Source organism: Fonsecaea nubica (assembly GCF_001646965.1).
Source record: "Fonsecaea nubica strain CBS 269.64 chromosome Unknown Scaff147, whole genome shotgun sequence".
Taxonomy (NCBI): Eukaryota; Fungi; Ascomycota; class Eurotiomycetes; order Chaetothyriales; family Herpotrichiellaceae; genus Fonsecaea; species Fonsecaea nubica.
In genome coordinates this window covers 91-14,936 of record NW_019173820.1, presented here as the reverse complement: position 1 = coordinate 14,936, position 14,846 = coordinate 91, and the positions used below count along the sequence as shown (strand labels likewise).

The 14,846-nt window shown below is 51.6% G+C and overlaps 2 protein-coding genes across 2 annotated transcripts; one reads left to right on the top strand and one right to left on the bottom strand.

The window, feature by feature from the left end:
* Window positions 1-59: 59 nt before the first annotated feature.
* On the bottom strand, window positions 60-5,216 carry AYO20_11329 (hypothetical protein; the record flags this gene model as incomplete). Its single annotated transcript, XM_022649581.1, has 2 exons — window positions 60-586; window positions 650-5,216. 2 exons carry the CDS (start codon window positions 5,214-5,216, stop codon window positions 60-62), a joined length of 5,094 nt encoding a protein of 1,697 aa, XP_022494432.1.
* Window positions 5,217-5,634: 418 nt separating this feature from the next.
* Window positions 5,635-14,620, top strand: AYO20_11328 (hypothetical protein; the record flags this gene model as incomplete). Its single annotated transcript, XM_022649580.1, has 6 exons — window positions 5,635-5,701; window positions 5,752-5,785; window positions 5,838-7,175; window positions 7,223-7,563; window positions 7,617-12,051; window positions 12,097-14,620. 6 exons carry the CDS (start codon window positions 5,635-5,637, stop codon window positions 14,618-14,620), a joined length of 8,739 nt encoding a protein of 2,912 aa, XP_022494431.1.
* Window positions 14,621-14,846: the final 226 nt, after the last annotated feature.

Sequence of the window (14,846 nt, the reverse complement as noted above, 5' to 3'; positions counted from 1 at the left end):
CACACTATGTCCTAGTCTCCTGATCTCCTAGTCCTCGCCGTGGACACATGTTGGTACATTTACGAGAATCCGGCGTCTCGTCCAGGATCTAGTCCTGCCTGATCTTCAAAATCCACAAAGCCAGATAATGCTGCAAGGCCGGTATAACACCGCACACATTCCTCCACCAATGGCCTCAGTACCAGCTCCACTTTGCCACTTACACCTGCGTGCTTTTTGAACACACCCACCATGTTCGGTCGATATTCCGTCAGAAAAGTCCGGGCGAGATATTGGATTTGCTCGTTTTGAGCACCTCTGGAGAGGAAAGCGGAAAGAAGGACGCGGAGGGTCGATGTTAGGAGGACATAGTACGTTCGGAGGGCGGATAGAGCGGAGTCGGCAGCATGGTTGTTGGATTCGGGCGCGTCGCCAGAAGTAGAAGGAATCGAGATGCCGAGATCGGGATCCGCTCGGAAAAGGCTGGAGTCGCGAACGGCAGACATGAGGCCTGCGTCGAGGAGAGCTCCTGCGCCGTCCCGGGTGCGTGAGAGTTGCAGAAGGAGAAACATGCGCGCTTCGAAGACGGAGAGAAGATAGCGGCGATCTGCAGGTCGGGTACGTTAGCAATGAAATAATGATCTCGCCGAAGCTAGGTTAGGAGACGTACAAACTGGTTCCGAGCTCTGAAACTCTGCCGCCACGTGCTTCAGGGGATCGACAAGGATCTGGAGCACATTGGCATTGACGAATGAATTGAGCACGAAGCTGGACTTCTCTGAGCGTGCCAGGGAAGTAAGGAACGACAAAAGATTCAAAGCATTCAGCCTGCAGGCGTCCACTCCATCTTCTGCATCATCACACAGGATTTGCACGACGCGTTGACTCGCTGATCGCACACAGTCCATACTGTTACGTCTAGCTTTGGCGTCGGCATCCGAGGCGCCCCCAGTCGAAGACATGATGCGACTCAAGTACTGTGAGCAAATGCTGTAGAATACCGTCCTCAAATTGGAGTTGGAGCTAGATGCTGCGATGCCTTCGACTGAGGCGCGGAAGAGCTGGAACAACTTCTCTGTGATGAGATTATTCATGTGGGCATTTGAAAGGTCTGTTTGGGAGAGGGAGAAGAGCAAGGCGTCAGCAGCTCGAGCCAGTTCCCAAACATCAGCCCTGCCATCGACGATGAAAACATCGAGCTTCGGCAGCATGGCCTGGAGCATTTGTAAGATAAATTGCGCTTTGGTCGTCGGCTCCATGGGACAAGCTTCAATAATAGCGATGAGCATTTCAATGTACTCGTGTAGCGCGTCGCTTCTGGCTTTATGGGCAAGGATAGACCTGTTTCGAGCTTCGATTGTGGCCAGTATGGTATCGGCTTCGTCAATCAGAAATTGCTCGTCGATTTTACTACTGCCGGGAGCTGTGGCTTGATTCTTGATGATGTCGGCTCGGTAAGCATGGAGATACTCGCGGATCATCTTGATATCGTAGACGCTGGACTGACCCTCTGCGACGTCTGTCAAATAGACCTCGAAGTCAACTCCTACATAGAATTGAGGGTCCAACTCCAGATTGGTGGCCAGATCGAGCTCGAGGAAGTCAAAAAGGGCAAATACATCAGGATTAGTGATTATACTGCCGTCAATGTTCGTAGTCTTGCCTTGTAGAGTTGACAAGGTCTGTCGTAGAGCTGTCGTCAGCCCATCTTTCGCCGCTGATCGTATTTCACTAACAGTGTAATTGTACAGAGACGCCCGAAACGTGAGAAACTCGGCCAGAGCTTCTGCTGATGTCGTATACCAGAAAGCCGGGGCAATCACACTGTTGCCGTCCCAAAGAGTTTGTTGGTTGACGACGGGTAGACTGATGTACAAAGATTGTAAGAATTGAAACCGGCGTAGTTGCCCAACAACAATTGTTCTTGATATCGGAGACGACCAGAGATGTCTCAGCACACGCAGAGCGGCTGCTTTCATGTGTATCAACCAGGATGACATGATCCCACCCTCATCATCGGGATAATTTTGTGCCAAATCGACAATGGTGTTGAAAACAGCTGTCGCTGCATCGATCGAGTCAGAAATGGTCAAACGTTCGCCCAGTCTCGCGAAGCCTATCAGCAGGTGCGCGATGTTTGGAAGGTCGGGCTGCGTTTCGAGGCACGCGTTGAAGAACGCCAGAATTCCGTCTTTGAGGAGGTAGCTGACCGACTCAAACCCTTCCTCGAGCTCCCGGACCTCGAATTGCAGCCTTGCAGACAGATTTCTTGCTACTGGCTCGAGTTCAAAGGCTGGATCAGGGCCCAACATGTCCACAATTCTCCGCGTTCGCCCGAGGGTCGGATCGCTAGCCAGGAAATGGTTGTTGAGCTTTGGAGAGCTGGAAATCTTCTGCAGCAGAGCCAGAGCGCGAAGGGCGAGCTCCGAGTGCCCAGTAGCAGAAAATTGGCAAAGTCTGAGCACAATCTCCGGGTTGGCAGCCAGACTGTCTTCTAGGCTGTTCAGATTGGGACGAGCAAGTGGGCCGTCGTGTGCTGAGTGAGACTGGACCAGTGGTCGCACTATGTCAAAAAAGGTGGGCTGCAGGTCAAGCACCCGGTTAATGATGTCGATTGAACGTTGTAGACTGAGAAGCAAAGGTGAGTCCAGGAGAGCCGCTTCTACAGCTTCTCCAGGCACGCGCAGAGTTTCCATTAATGGCTTGTTCATCTCGCTGCCAAGGATCCACTGCATTAATCTCGCAAACGGACTGCGTTGAGCATACGATGCCGCCTCGGGCATTTCTTGAAGAGCATCATTGGGGGTTGTCGTTCGGTCAAGCATCGCCACGTAGTCTTCGTTGAATCCCTCGAGGCCTACCGCCACGAACTCGAGACAATGAAAGCAGCCGATTGATCGTTGGAGCTCATCAGTAACTTCCGGGAGAGCCTTGGCAAAGATCTGTCCGCATACAAAGTCGATGTAGGGTGTTATTCCGGGGGCTCGGTATGATGCTCCAAGGTCTTTGGGGAATGGAAGCAAATCAGTCCCGAGCCCTGTGGAAGGTAACGAAGCGACTAGATCCCGGAGGAATACGACAAATGCGTCATACTGATCAAACGACATCGCTAGTGAATTGAGGGTGCTCTGTAGGTTGAGTAGAGTTGGCTTGGGGGGCGCTATCGTTTTGCTAGCGCTTGGTCGGGCTCTGTCATGGCTGTTTGCGGCCCAGTCGTCCACGATCTGCCACAGTGCGGCCGCCGTTTGAGCAGTTTTGTCAGTCAGCAGCGCGTCTAGTGCTGCGAACACACTTGCTCTTAGGTAACTCGGGACCGGACCGGAACTGAGAAGTAGGAGAGCCTGCGGGAAGGCGGGGGTGACGGTTTGTAGAATGTACTGACGCGTACCACCGGGCTGTCGACTGAGATGAGCGAGTAAGCGCAGATAACAGGACAGCATGACAGGGCTCTCCAGCTCGTTCATATCGGTGGCCTGAATCTTTCGCACATTAGGCAGTTGGGATGTGATAGGACGTTCATGGACTTTCTGTGCATAAAGTTCCAACTCGGCAAAGATCTGTTGATAGTTCATGGACGGATTGCGTCTACCGCGTGTGGGCGCAGGCTGTGAGTCGTCCAGCAAGAACTTGTGGGCAGCTTCCGCACACTCCTGCTCTTCTGAAATCGAGCATAAGAGTTCGCAGAAAGCGCTCACCCTCGGTACAGTTTGTCGTCGGGATGCCCACTGTAGGAAGCCATACAAGTTACTGTCGGGGTCTTCCCACCATTGCTCTGCAGCCTCAGGTCTGCCTTCGAAGGCGAACGAGATGAGAATGAGAAAGCATTCCAGGTGGAGCTTGCTCACGCTTGTACCTTGATTAGCAGGAGGTAAGCCTTCTTGCATCGCTATCAACTGATTCAACCTCTGGTCGTCTTCTTCGGTCCTGAGTTTTCGTATTGAGTCCGGCATATTCGAAATGAATGCCTCTGTGAAATTCTCCAGGGATTGCATGAATTGCAACCGAAAATAGGATGACGTCTGCTCGCCTTCAAGCGCAAAACCTGAAGTGTCGCTGAGAAGCAGAGCCACCAGCTCCTGCCGGGCAGGATGTCGCCAGACGTCTGAGTTGGTGCTTGTACATATTGCAAGCATAAATTCCAAGGCATCCTCCTTCAATGCTGCCTTGACTGCATTCGCTCGTTTGTCGGAACCAGCGTCCTGGTCGGACAGGTCGCGGAATTGCCCGCTATATTCAACAGTCCACCAGAGACTTAACACCGCCTGGAATGGCCTGATGGGCGCCGAGGAAGCATCTTGTGGCAGTGAGCCAAATACAGAGTCGAGGGAAGCAGTGCTCTCTTGAGAAAGGTGGCTCCCGGGAGAGCCGTTTTGCCGAAATGCTGCGGAAAATGCGGGCAGGTAGTGGACGAGATTAAAATCGAGGCGATTCCAGCGAGGCAGAACACCGTGGAGCTTTCGCAGATCTTCCTGGTTGGTATAGTCTCCTTGGAACAAATACGCGAGAATACAAGCCAGTGCTTCATGCTGTTTGAATAGACTGTCTCGCTGAAATTCAAGGGTGGCATAAAACTCGGGGCCCCGTGGTCCACCTAGGAGTGCTTTGCTCTGAAGTGCGTCTGCCACTTTGGCTTGTAGCTTCTCAATATCCTCCAATGTGCTCAGGCATTTTCTGGCGTAAATTGACCCGTTATTGGACACACCACCATCAATCTCCAAAACTCGGGCAACAGTGGTCTCAAAGACTCGTCTGACCCCATCATCAGGCTCTAAACTGAGTGACTGTTGGAGGGTGATTCGGAGGGATTGAAGCAGGAGGTCTCTGCGATTATGAAACTTGCTCACCACATCCATCACAAACGTGTCCTCTGTGGTGTGGATATCGGTCTGACTCTGGATGAGCAGTCGTCCGGCCTCGATTTCGTCTAGGTCAAGGGTGGTTGCAATGGCCCGACTGATATGCTTGAATTCATCATTGACGGCATATTCCTGGTCGACAACGTTGAGTTTCCCTGCACTTGGATCAGTGGATAAGTCACCAGGAAGACCAAAATGTATCACACCATTGTTATAGGACTCTCGGTCAGCAGCAGTTGGTGTGGTCTTGTCCAACAGTTTCCTGAAATCCTGAATGCTGTCTTCTAGTTCCTGCCATAGACGGTCGATGTTGGCGAGTCGCGTTTCGGTAAAGGCGACAAGGTCAGCATGGAGACCTTGTAGGCGCGAGAGACTGTCCATGAGGAGTGTCTCGAGATTGAGATCATCGAGGAGGGAGAAACGTGGGGAGGGTGGGAGGGAAGTTGTTGACTTGGGGTTGGCTTCCTGCGCGTCTCTAGAAAAAAAGGTCAGAGCGCGATCGCAGTTTACGCTTGTCGCATCCCTCCAAATCCCGAATCGGGTTAGCGCTGCCAAGTCCGCAGGTCGCCTTGCTCTCGCATCCTCGACTCTCCGCCTTATTGCGCCGCAAAGTACACAGTAACTTGTTCTTGTTTTCAGATGTATATGTTGTCTACCTGTTCAGATCATGACTGTCACTCCAGGTCAGTCCTACCACTCTGCTGACCGGAGAGATGTCGGAGGTGAATATTGCAACAGCTGTTGGTACGGACTCGAGATTCCCCGAAGTCTCCCTATTGCTCAGCCTTGCCAACTGACAATGTTTATCTGTATTACAGCAAAGTTAGGAGCGGACACTCAGAGACTCAGAAGCGAAGGCCTCGAGGGTAATACTCGACCATCATCTGACCGATTGGAGCTGATTGCGTTGCGTTAGACCTCAAACGCCTGCTGGCGGATGAGAGGAGCCAGTATATTTTCCCATTCGCTTCTTTTCAGCAATGGGCTGATCAGACGATCTAGGCACAACATTGAGGAGGATATCTTCCATAGGATATTGGAGCTGCTCTATAAGCTAGTGTCCAAGGAGAAGCCTGTCTTCCTTCGAGCCACCACCAAGCCAACGACGAGGAACACTGCTTCGTCTCGTTTGCAAGCGGCATCGGCTGCCCTCCGCCTAGTGGTCGAGGTCGCTACTCCAAAGCTCACTTTCAAAACTGCTCTCTCGGTATTGGACCACATCATCGACACCCTGCCCTCGCCAGATGGTTCTTTTTGCGAGCCTCTCCAGAATGACTACCTCAAGAGCTTCAGAATCTTGCTTGGCTATGCCCCGCATGGAGAACATATGCGCCGCAAACAGTGGCAAGCATATGTGGACTTTGCGCTTGAGTGTCTGGCGGCTGGGCTAGATGATGGCGCGGTTGATGATGGAGTCTCAAGCGGTAGAGATATCAGCATGACTCCAAGAGACCATCAGCATTTGTCCATGCGACTCAGTCACACGAGCTTTAGGAGCACGAGTCAAGGAAATGCCTCTAATTTCGAAGACATTTGGGCTGCATTGAAGCACTTGACCTCTTTTATCAATGCGCCAGTCATGTCACGGGCAGCAATGATTGCCCAGAAACTTCAAGACTTCTTGCAAGTCGATAGGAGAGGTCAAGAAGGGGCATTTGAGACCGTGAACAACGTCCTTTTTGTCTCTCTTACAGAAGATGTTGCCTTCACCCAGACACTGTTGTCTAGCCTCATTCCCGTCATCAGGCGATCGTGGCCTAGCAGGTCTATCCTTCTTCAGCAACAGATGCTCATCACCTTATTCTCATGTCGATATCTGCTTCTTTCTCCAAATGCGCCTTGGCCCGCGATCGATCCAGCACTACTAGAACCACTTTTAATCACCATCCTCTCAGACTATCGGACTAGAAACGAGAGGGACCTGCTACATTTTGATGACCTGCAACCAATTCTCACGACAGAAAATGTTCCTCTGCAGCTCAAACAATTCAAACCTGTTCAAAACTCCCCGCGCGCAATATCCAGCTGGTTTATATTGTCCACTATTGCGTGTCTTGTTGTTGGATTGAGTGACAAAAGACATACCCAGCCTCCTATAACTGATGCAGATGATATTCCGCGGAAGAGACAGAAAATTCAGAGCCGTCGGGATGAGATTATCGAACTAGCAGTGGTGGGAACTGGGCAAGATAAACTGGTTGCTTTGCAGGTCATTTTGTTTCTCCTTGATCAGCCCTCAAGCATGGAGCAGGAATGGACAAAGGATCTCTACAAGCTAATACCGGACGTTGGTAGCGAAGATCCTACCATTCAAACATGGATCCTCTTGGTGTTTTCACGGTATGTTTGTTCAACGGAATTCAGTTCAATGGCTGATCGCAATCTAGCCTCGCGGTCGGTAATGCCAGTCGCGCTCATGAGCCCCCAGATTTCTGGCCACAAGTGTGGGATGCAGCGAGCAGAGCAATGACAGCGAACTCCACAACAAGGGCTGCATGCCATGCACTCGACGTCCTTCTCAGAGTAGGGACGCTGGAGTCGTCAATAAGCGCAAAGTCATTGGACGGTGCCTTATTCGGAGGTGGTAACAATGGGCCCAGCAGTCTCACGGACACGTCTCTACTGCTGATGACACGGGCGCTGCGCTCTAAACTGCTTGACAACGAGAGACGCTTTGAGTCTTTCGGTCTGAAGGTCATTTCCTGGCTCGCTGCTCGCTGGACTGTCCGTACGTTTATTCCTGTCCAAGCATATACTAGAAAGACTAACTCTCTACTGCAGCTTCGAATCTTGATCGCCTTCATAATGCACATATTGTCTGTCACGCTAAGCCAGAGCTCTTGTATTCTTTGCTGGGGACTATTTGCGGCCTCACAGATGCGATCGTTTCCAGTCAAGCTTGGACATCAACGCACTCGTTGTTCGAATCTGCCCTGATAGCGTCAGACAACATCGACTTCTTGCAGTATCTTCTTGCCATTCCTCCTTCCAAAATCGAGACAGATGGGAATCTCAACATTTTACCTCGCCAATTTGATTCGTCTGCCATGGCTCGCTTTTTCCGAGTTGTCATGGATTTTCTAGCATCTAAGACAAGAGAGTTTCTTTACTCATGGAACGTGATCTATAACGACCGACCTTCAAATATTGGAAGCGATGTTGTGGAAATTCTAGGTGTGGCCTCCGTCGTCTCCTCTGCGCTATGGGTTCGTTGCAGTCCTCAGGCGCCCGGATACAAACAGCCTTTGGTCCTGGCTGAGAGCCGTCGCATTCTCGCCGACTTTATTGTCAACCAAACCATCGATCACTCTCGGGAAATGGTCAATCGTATCTGCGATTGTGTTATCACCACACACAAACAACTGTCGCACAACGATAACCGTTGTTTCGGCGAAGAATATCAAACCGTTATCGAATTTGCATTGCGTGTTGCTCGTCATGCTATGCCCTCGACAAGTACAAGCGACCCTTCGGACTTGGATTTCTTGGACGACGATGTATGGGACTCTCAGGCAACTCAAAGAAGTCAGCTTGGCCCGGGCATCGACATCTCGAGGCTCGACCTTCCGATATGCAAAGATGCTCCTGCGCGTTTGGCGAAGCACTTGGTGGAGCTGACAGTGGCTCTTCAAACGGTCAAATCCAAAGGAGTCTTTGACTCTTCTGTCACTAGGCTGGTCATTGATGAGGTCTTGTTGCTTGATCCCGTCTTGCTCATTGGCGCCCGCGGAGCGGTGCAAGAATTTCTCAATCTGAACACTGCAACAACTCGCGGAGATGCACATCGCTTGCTCAAGAAGCTAGCCGAGTTATATCTGCGGGATGAAGCCTTTGAGAGATGCGAATCCGCATTGTGTTTCTGTCTCGACGCACTGAAAAGCTTCATGGATCTTTGGACTGCTGAAGACGAAGAAGACGATTTGGCGGACACTGCCTATGATATTTATTACTGGTTCCTCAACACGATGACCCGCAAAGGCGTTGCATCCCCGAGAGTACTATCAAAACTTGCGGACCTTTTAGATGCCCTACTACGAAAGGACGCATCTTATGGTGGCGAAGATCTCCCCTCGCCCCGAACAAGCCTGTTGAATATCTTGGAGATTAGTAACGCGGCGAGCCAGTATCGGCTTGCGGATCAATTGTCTCACATCTTCGAAAAGTACGTCCTAACTCAACACGAGGCAATCTTCGATGATATCGTCACCAAATTACCCTCGGACCCGGACAACAAAGAAGGCATTGCTGTACGCTTGTATGTTGTGTCTTATCTTGGGGCTCGATGGCATACCGTTCTGCGACAAGCCATGTATCACTTATTCGAGACAGTCGCACACGTGCCTTCTGCAACAAAACTCGGACGTGGTTGTATCACCAGGACGTGCGAAGTACTCAAGCTCCAACGGCCGAGGCAGCTTTTTAAGCTGTTCTCTTCCCAGATATTCTACACATGGCTGTCGCAGGAGACCCTTGCCAGCATGCCTTTCCAACTGTTCGAGTATGCCTCTTTGCAGGAAATGGTTGCTGACAATGTCGGGGAGCTTACGGGGCAGATCGCCCTTAGAGGGTCTCAACAATCAGAAGAACTGGCTCAGCTAGTTGGTCAGGATTGGAATCTTCTACTCAGCGGAAATTTTGTCTATGCCGAAGCGTACACTCTTGCTTCGGAAACTAGCGTACCGAAGCACGATCGTCTTTATGATGGCTCGGAAAAATTGGTGCGAAAGCAGCTAGGGTCTCAAATATACCTCCAGCGACTTCGTGAGTGCCTACCAGACATTATGGCCCTGCTCGTGCTGTCTCTTCAAGATGACAGGGGAATTGAAAAAGCCCTACCCAGCCCGAGTCTCGGCATTTGGCAAGAAATGGTGAACGGTTCGGGTCAAAATGTCCAACTACCACTCGCCCAACAACCCTGCTTCAGAGCACGATGTCTCCCGGAAGAGGTCAAATACCTGTGCTTGCGACTCGATTTGAAGGAGAGTGATATATGGGCACCAGCATTCTTAGTCCATCTGTACAGACAACTTTTGGACAGAGCAAGGCCAGCACTGGGCCCTCTACACACCTGTAGTATCATGCGCAAAATTCGCATCGTCATCAGTCTTGCTGGCCCCATTGCTTGGGACGGGTACCCTCTGGAGATGATCCTACATAACCTACGTCCCTATCTTACTATTTTCGAGTGCGCTGAGGAGACAATGGGCATCTACCGATTTCTTCTACGTCGAGGAGCACGATTCCTAGCTTCTCGGCCTTCATTTATCGCAGGTCTGTGTGTTTCAATCTTCGCTTCTCTCACTGGCTTCATCGCATCTTCTCAGGACAGTACTACGCAAGAGGATCAATTCGTGTCAACGATGACCAAGGCTCAAGAATTTCGGGGTTTCCTGGGGCAATATTTAGAATCTCTGGAGCTCACAGATGCATGCGGGGAGACACTGCGAAGGTACAAGCACATCATTCGGCATGCAAAAGGTATAGCCCAGGGAGGAAGCAGTGCGCAAAGCACCAGCGAAGGGCAGTTGCTTTACGCTTTGCTTTCAGACCAAAGCAGTACGAATCCTCTTCTGTCAGACTTTCATTTCGATCTCTCTATCAAAATTCTGTGCCGACAGTTCGGCGCACCGTCGGACTCTCAAGACGACATCCTTGCTAATGACCTCGATGCTGCTCGATTCTCAGCTACACTGGAAAGCCTGTTGAAGAAATTTGATTTAGACGAATCTTTTCGCATCTGGGCCGCCCAGGGCATCGGACGGGGCTATCTCATGAGTGGGCTTACTTCGACTACGCACGACCAAACACAATCGATGGCAAAACAGTCGCCGGACGTAGGACTCGAGGCAGTCTCGTCCTACACAAACATCGTACGCTACCTCGTGGATCTAGTCTGGAAGTCTGATTACCCAGGGTCAACTTTGGCCGAAAGTACTTTACAGCTCATCTCTAGCAATATGCACGAAGGCGACGAGCACACCTTTTTAGCCGCCGATTTTGACAGGAGCATTGTGCATGAGTTGAGGTTCAAGGATTTCCCATGTCCTGCTGCGCCACTATCCGCGAGTCTCGGCTTCGTGAGCAAACAAGAAGGAACACTGCAAGATTCTCACGGGCAATCGCGCGATTGGACAACAGAGCTCCTTATCCAGATCTCTGAAGCTGCTGCTGGTAATCCTCTCCTGGGCTTTTTGCAACCTCTGATCAATGCAGTCCCCGATGCAGCCGGGATCCTGCTACCATATAGCGTCCATCTCATATTACTAACCGAAACCGACTCTCACCAAGTTTTCCGTGAGAGACTATCTGAGGCCTTCTCCGCAGTTCTCTCATCCGAGGGTCAGCCTCTTAGTGAGGCCAGGAAATTGGTGCTGAAAACACTTCTATATCTTCGAAAGTGCCGCCTCCCAAATGAGACCAATATGGCGCAACGAAACTCCTGGCTGGAGGTAGACTTCAGCAAGGCCGCGTTGGCTGCAAGTGATTGTCAAATGTGGCATGAGGCTCTGCTCTTCTTAGAGCTGCACTATTCTCAAGCCCAACTTCAGACAGGCCGGTCTTCCCGAAGGTCGTTTGCGATGATTAGCGAGGTCTCGACGGAAGTTATCTCCAAGATCTATGAAAATGTCGATGATCCTGATTTCTTTTATGGCAAGCACCAGAGCTACGATCTGAAGTCGATCATCGGCAAAATGAGCCATGAAGGAGCAAGCCAGAAATCTCTGTCTTTTCAGAGCGCGATGCTGGATTCTCAATTGAGGATGGAGGAGGCAGAAGACACACTTGGTGGTGTTGCCTTTGCGACAGCATTGACCCTGAGCGCTGCAAATATGCAGGGTATATCAGAGGCGGTAAAGCAACACTATGAAGGGCCTCACAAAAACATGTCCGTTGAGAACAGCTTGGCCTTGGATCATTGGGACTTGTTTGGGACGAGTGAGTCGTCTTCACTGTCGACGGCCTTGTCGTCACTGTTTCGCAACATGCACAGCGTATCAAACAAGAGCAGTCTATCCCGGGAACTGGACTTGTTGTTGCTACAGCATGGGGATACTTTCCGAACGAACCCTGTTAAGGGAGGTCATCACGGTGATGTTCATCCGAGGTTGGCAGTCCTGGCAGAGGCGAGGCAGATTTTGGGAGCAACAACGGCAGAAGCCCTAGAGTCGACCTGTGCGGCGATAGTGGCGAGGGACCAAAGGATCAAACTTGCAGAGTAAGTCTCGTTACACTCTACGTTCATGGTGACTGACAGTGGCAGATTCAATGCGTTGTCACCAATCTTGGCCGGCAGGGAAGCAGCTTTCGCGGCTATCCGTCGAAACAATCATTTGCGGGCAGCATTTTCGTTGAACATGCGGCAAGCGCTGCTCCTGGAAGTCCAAATGACACGGCAGTCTTTGGATATGGCGTCCAGTTACGAGGCGCCACAGTTCAGCTTGAATCGAGCAATGTACCTCTCACAGCTTACCCAGCTGGCTGAAAATATAGGACTAAAGGTGGACATCGCCATCCATTACGACCTGGCTAAGACGTTGTGGGCACAGGAAGAAGTCTCCGCCTCGATTGGCATCCTGCAGGGCCTGGGAGATCGCAAAGATGGTTCCACACAGGCTATCACGGTGCCACGAGCTGACATCCTCACAGATCTGGGACACAAAATTGCCGAAGCTCGTCTGGAGAAACCGGATGAGATTATCGAACGGTACCTCGCACCAGCAATCCGAGAGCTCCAGGGGCCTCGTACTGGGGCTGCAGCCGGCCGCGTGTTTCATAACTTTGCTGCATTCTGCGACATGCAACTTCAGGATACGGATAACCTGGACGACTTTACGCGTATCAGCAAAATCAGAGATCGCAAGATGCACGAAGTCCGTGAGCTGGACAGGATGGTGAGAAAAGCCAAAAACGAGCAACAGCGAGCCAAATTAAAGACCCATCTGGCCCGAGCCAAAACCTGGTACAAACTCGACGAGGAAGAATGGAGAAGGGTTTCACAGAACCGAGAGAATCTCATCCTTCGGTGCCTGGAGAATTACCTGCTGTCGATGAGGGCATCTGACGACTACCCAAGTGATACCCTCCGCTTTATTGCTCTGTGGCTCAATCAAGCCGAGAGTCCAACAGCAAACGCCGCTGTGCGCAAGTGCCTCGAGTCGGTCCCAACTCTCAAGTTCGCTCCACTTGTCAATCAGCTGTCCTCTCGTCTGTTGGATATCCAGGACGACTTTCAGACCCTCCTGAAGGATCTCATGTTTCGTATCTGTTCTGATCACCCGTATCACAGCTTATATCAGGTATTTGCAACCAGCAAGTCTAAAGCTCCACCTGGGGATGAAGTAGCTGCTTCCAGGTTTGCCGCAGCAAACCTCTTGACGGAACGCGTCAAGCAGCAAAGCACGTCCTCGGCGATCTGGACAACGGTCCACAATACTTGCGTGGCCCTGAATCGCGTGGCTGTGGAGGGACTCTCCGACAAAGACCTCAAGAGTGGCTCGAAACTCCCACTGCGCAAGTTGCAAAATGGTCCGGCATTAGAAGCTCAGATCACGAAACCGACGACAAAGATTCCCCCACCGACCATGAACATTCCTCTGCGAGCAGATCGAAACTATTCAAAGGTCCCGACTTCGACCATGATCGATCCAACCATCTCTGTGGCTGGCGGTGTATCGGCTCCTAAGATTGCGACGATCACCGCCTCGGATGGGTCTCGACACAAACTGCTTCTGAAAGGGGGCAATGACGACCTGCGGCAAGACGCAATCATGGAGCAAGTCTTTGAACAAGTCTCCAATCTGTTGAAAGATCACCGTCCCACACGTCGTCGTAACCTTGGTATTCGAACTTACAAGGTTATCCCCCTTACCAAGAACTCGGGTGTTATTGAATTTGTCCAAAATACTATCCCACTGAATGAGTACCTGCTGCCTGCTCATGCGCGGTATTATCCCAAGGACTACAAGGCTAGCCGCGCCAGAAAGGATATTTTTGATGCGCAGGCCAAGAACCATGAGCAACGTGTGCGAGCTTACCAGACTGTTGCCGCGAATTTCCACCCCGTCATGCGATTTTTCTTCATGGAGAAGTTCCTTGACCCAGATGCTTGGTTCTACAAGCGGCTAAACTACAGTCGATCCACGGCCGCGGTGAGCATTTTGGGTCATGTCCTCGGACTAGGCGACCGACACGGACACAACATCCTTCTTGATGAGAAGACCGGAGAAGTGGTCCACATCGACTTGGGCGTCGCCTTTGAAGCCGGCCGCGTCCTGCCTGTGCCCGAGGTTGTGCCTTTCCGACTTACTCGTGACCTGGTCGACGGAATGGGCCTGACGGGGGTGGAAGGAGTATTTCGGCGGTGCTGCAACTTCACCCTCGAAGCCCTCCGCCACGACCAAGAAGCAATCATGACCATCCTGGACGTGCTGCGCTACGACCCTTTGTATTCGTGGTCCATCTCCCCGCTCCGCCTGCAGAAGATGCAGGAAAACAACGAACAGGCCGCGGCCGATGCGGCCAGTATCGCCGGTGGACCGTCCACTCCCTCAACGACGAGCGGAGCGGGCTCTACCTTTGTCGGCGCGGCCGACAACGCAGCCGGGGTGATTGCCGCTCGCAGAGAAGAGACCGAGCCTTCGGAAGCGGATCGCGCTTTGACCGTGGTGGCGAAGAAACTGGGCAAGGCCCTCAGCGTGGAAGCCACAGTGAACGAGTTGATCAGACAGGCCACAGACGAGAGGAACCTGGCTGTGCTGTATTGTGGGTGGGCAGCTTATGCTTGATCGATGGACATAAGACACCTCGATGAGATGACAACGGGGGGCGACACGGGGTCTAGAACGGGGATTTCTTCTTCAAGGACTTGGGATCATATCGATAATAAGTCCCTCATGTTCGTATCTAGATAATTCATCCATGAGAAAATGACACAAGTTGAAGCACTTTGGCCTACCTACCTACCTGCCTGCCTGCCTGCCTGCCTGCCTGCCTGCCTTCCGACCTCGCTAC